This window comes from Lottia gigantea (assembly GCF_000327385.1).
Source record: "Lottia gigantea unplaced genomic scaffold LOTGIsca_2770, whole genome shotgun sequence".
Taxonomy (NCBI): Eukaryota; Metazoa; Mollusca; class Gastropoda; family Lottiidae; genus Lottia; species Lottia gigantea.
The window spans coordinates 2,280-3,963 of record NW_008708887.1 but is presented as its reverse complement, the minus strand read 5'-3'; the positions used below and the strand labels follow the sequence as shown (position 1 = coordinate 3,963).

General features: G+C 33.7%; 1 protein-coding gene across 1 annotated transcript in view; it reads right to left on the bottom strand.

Moving 5' to 3' along the window:
• Nucleotides 1–256: 256 nt before the first annotated feature.
• LOTGIDRAFT_176715 (hypothetical protein) overlaps nt 257–1,684 on the bottom strand; it is a gene marked incomplete at both ends in the record, with an annotated part of 3,617 nt that continues 2,189 nt past the window's right edge. The window contains 2 exons of the mRNA XM_009056430.1: nt 257–400; nt 767–865. Coding sequence (XP_009054678.1) covers nt 257–400; nt 767–865 — 243 coding nt within the window. The remainder of the gene's footprint in view (nt 401–766; nt 866–1,684) is intronic.

The window sequence follows — 1,684 nt, the reverse complement described above, 5'->3', positions numbered from 1 at the left end:
TTCAATCTGGCAGCGACAAAGCAGTGTTGTGTTTTGTATACATGACCACATTTCTGTCCTACCGATCTGATGGGTCCGATTTAAATGCCATCAATCTCATTTCCAGGCCCCCCAAAAAAAGTAAAGTGGGCTTAGTTTAAAACGAGTTAATAAGACCATGTCAAAACCCATATTCGTGATACGATGATATCTGTCATAACTGTGCTGCCATCAAATGACATTTAACATTAAAAGTCTTCTCTCCATTCCTACTTACCAGCAAAATAGTGTGGTAGAGATGAACTATTTCTGTCAAGGAATTCTTGATTAATTTTATTAATTGGTTTATTCTCTGTTAATTTATTAACTTCTTGTTCTATCACAGTTTTAACACCACCATCTAAATCTTTTACACCTTTAACTGAAGAAATAATTAAACATATTCAAATATGGTTTTGGAATAGCATGATAATAGAATACATGCTGTACTTGACAGAGTAAATTGAGAGCCATTTGCCATATGACCTTTAACCTACATAGGTTTACATATGAATAATACGTTGGTAAACAAAAGTAAACAGAATAGAATGTAAAAAAATGTCAGACCGCATTTAAGTGTTTCTTAGATTACAAATCAATCTCAAGGCTATTCACACTGGTGAAAAGTGGTGAAACTGATGAAAACCTCTAGACATATAAGTGCAGTTCAATCTGTTATTATAGAATTATTGGATGATAGTATAAGAACTAATTAGTAGTTAATGTGCTGCTGTATACTGGTACTTACCATGTAGTAAGAATTTGATAAAACAAACATGAAAATGAGGATCATCTTTGTTGAGTTGATAACCTCTTTTAACAGACTGTAACATCAATAATAACTTTCCTACAAATAAATAAAATAATTCATGCTTCTATTTCAAGTTCAAGGCAGAGACATATACAATGTTATACACAGTGGTGGAGCCAAAGGGGATCCTGGAAAAACAGTCAAAACTTATACCAATTTCCATTATAAAAAAAACTAGAGCCACTCGTGGCACAGAGTGGGACTTTGCAAATGTAGCAAAATGCAAAAGAACCCGAAAAAATCAACCTTCCACGATAATTAGATCAAGCGCAAGAACGGTCAAAAGTTGAGAAATTTTCATTTTTTAGAAGATTGTAATACCGGAAGTGGACGTCAGACCTCACAAATGAAAGTATCAGCAGATAGCCAAGGTCAATGACCTTTGATCTTGTAAAGGAGAAGGTCTAAAAAGGTCAAGATCAAGAGATATACGCCATCAAAATTTCTAATTGCACACGACTATAAAACCGGAAGTTGACATAAGACAGCAAATACAAAAGTATAAATAGATAGCCAATGCCAATGACGTTTGATGTTAGAAAGGTCAAGGTCAACAAAGGTCAAGGTCAAAAATTGAAAAGTTTGAATTTCCAAAACCTGTTCCTTTTTTTGAACTATGAAGCAAAAACAATTGAAATTCTAAGACAAAGTGGCTCAATATATGAGGTAATTGTATGCAAAGTTCCATTTTGAACAAATGTATACTTTGCGAGTTATGCCCCTGGCCAAAAATGTCAATAATGAGTAATTTAACCTGAATGTGCCACGCCCACTTCAATTTTTTTTGCATAGGTTAATTGATATTCAGAATGTTACGTTATGTTCGAAATGTAAAGCTCCTACATAATATAGGTC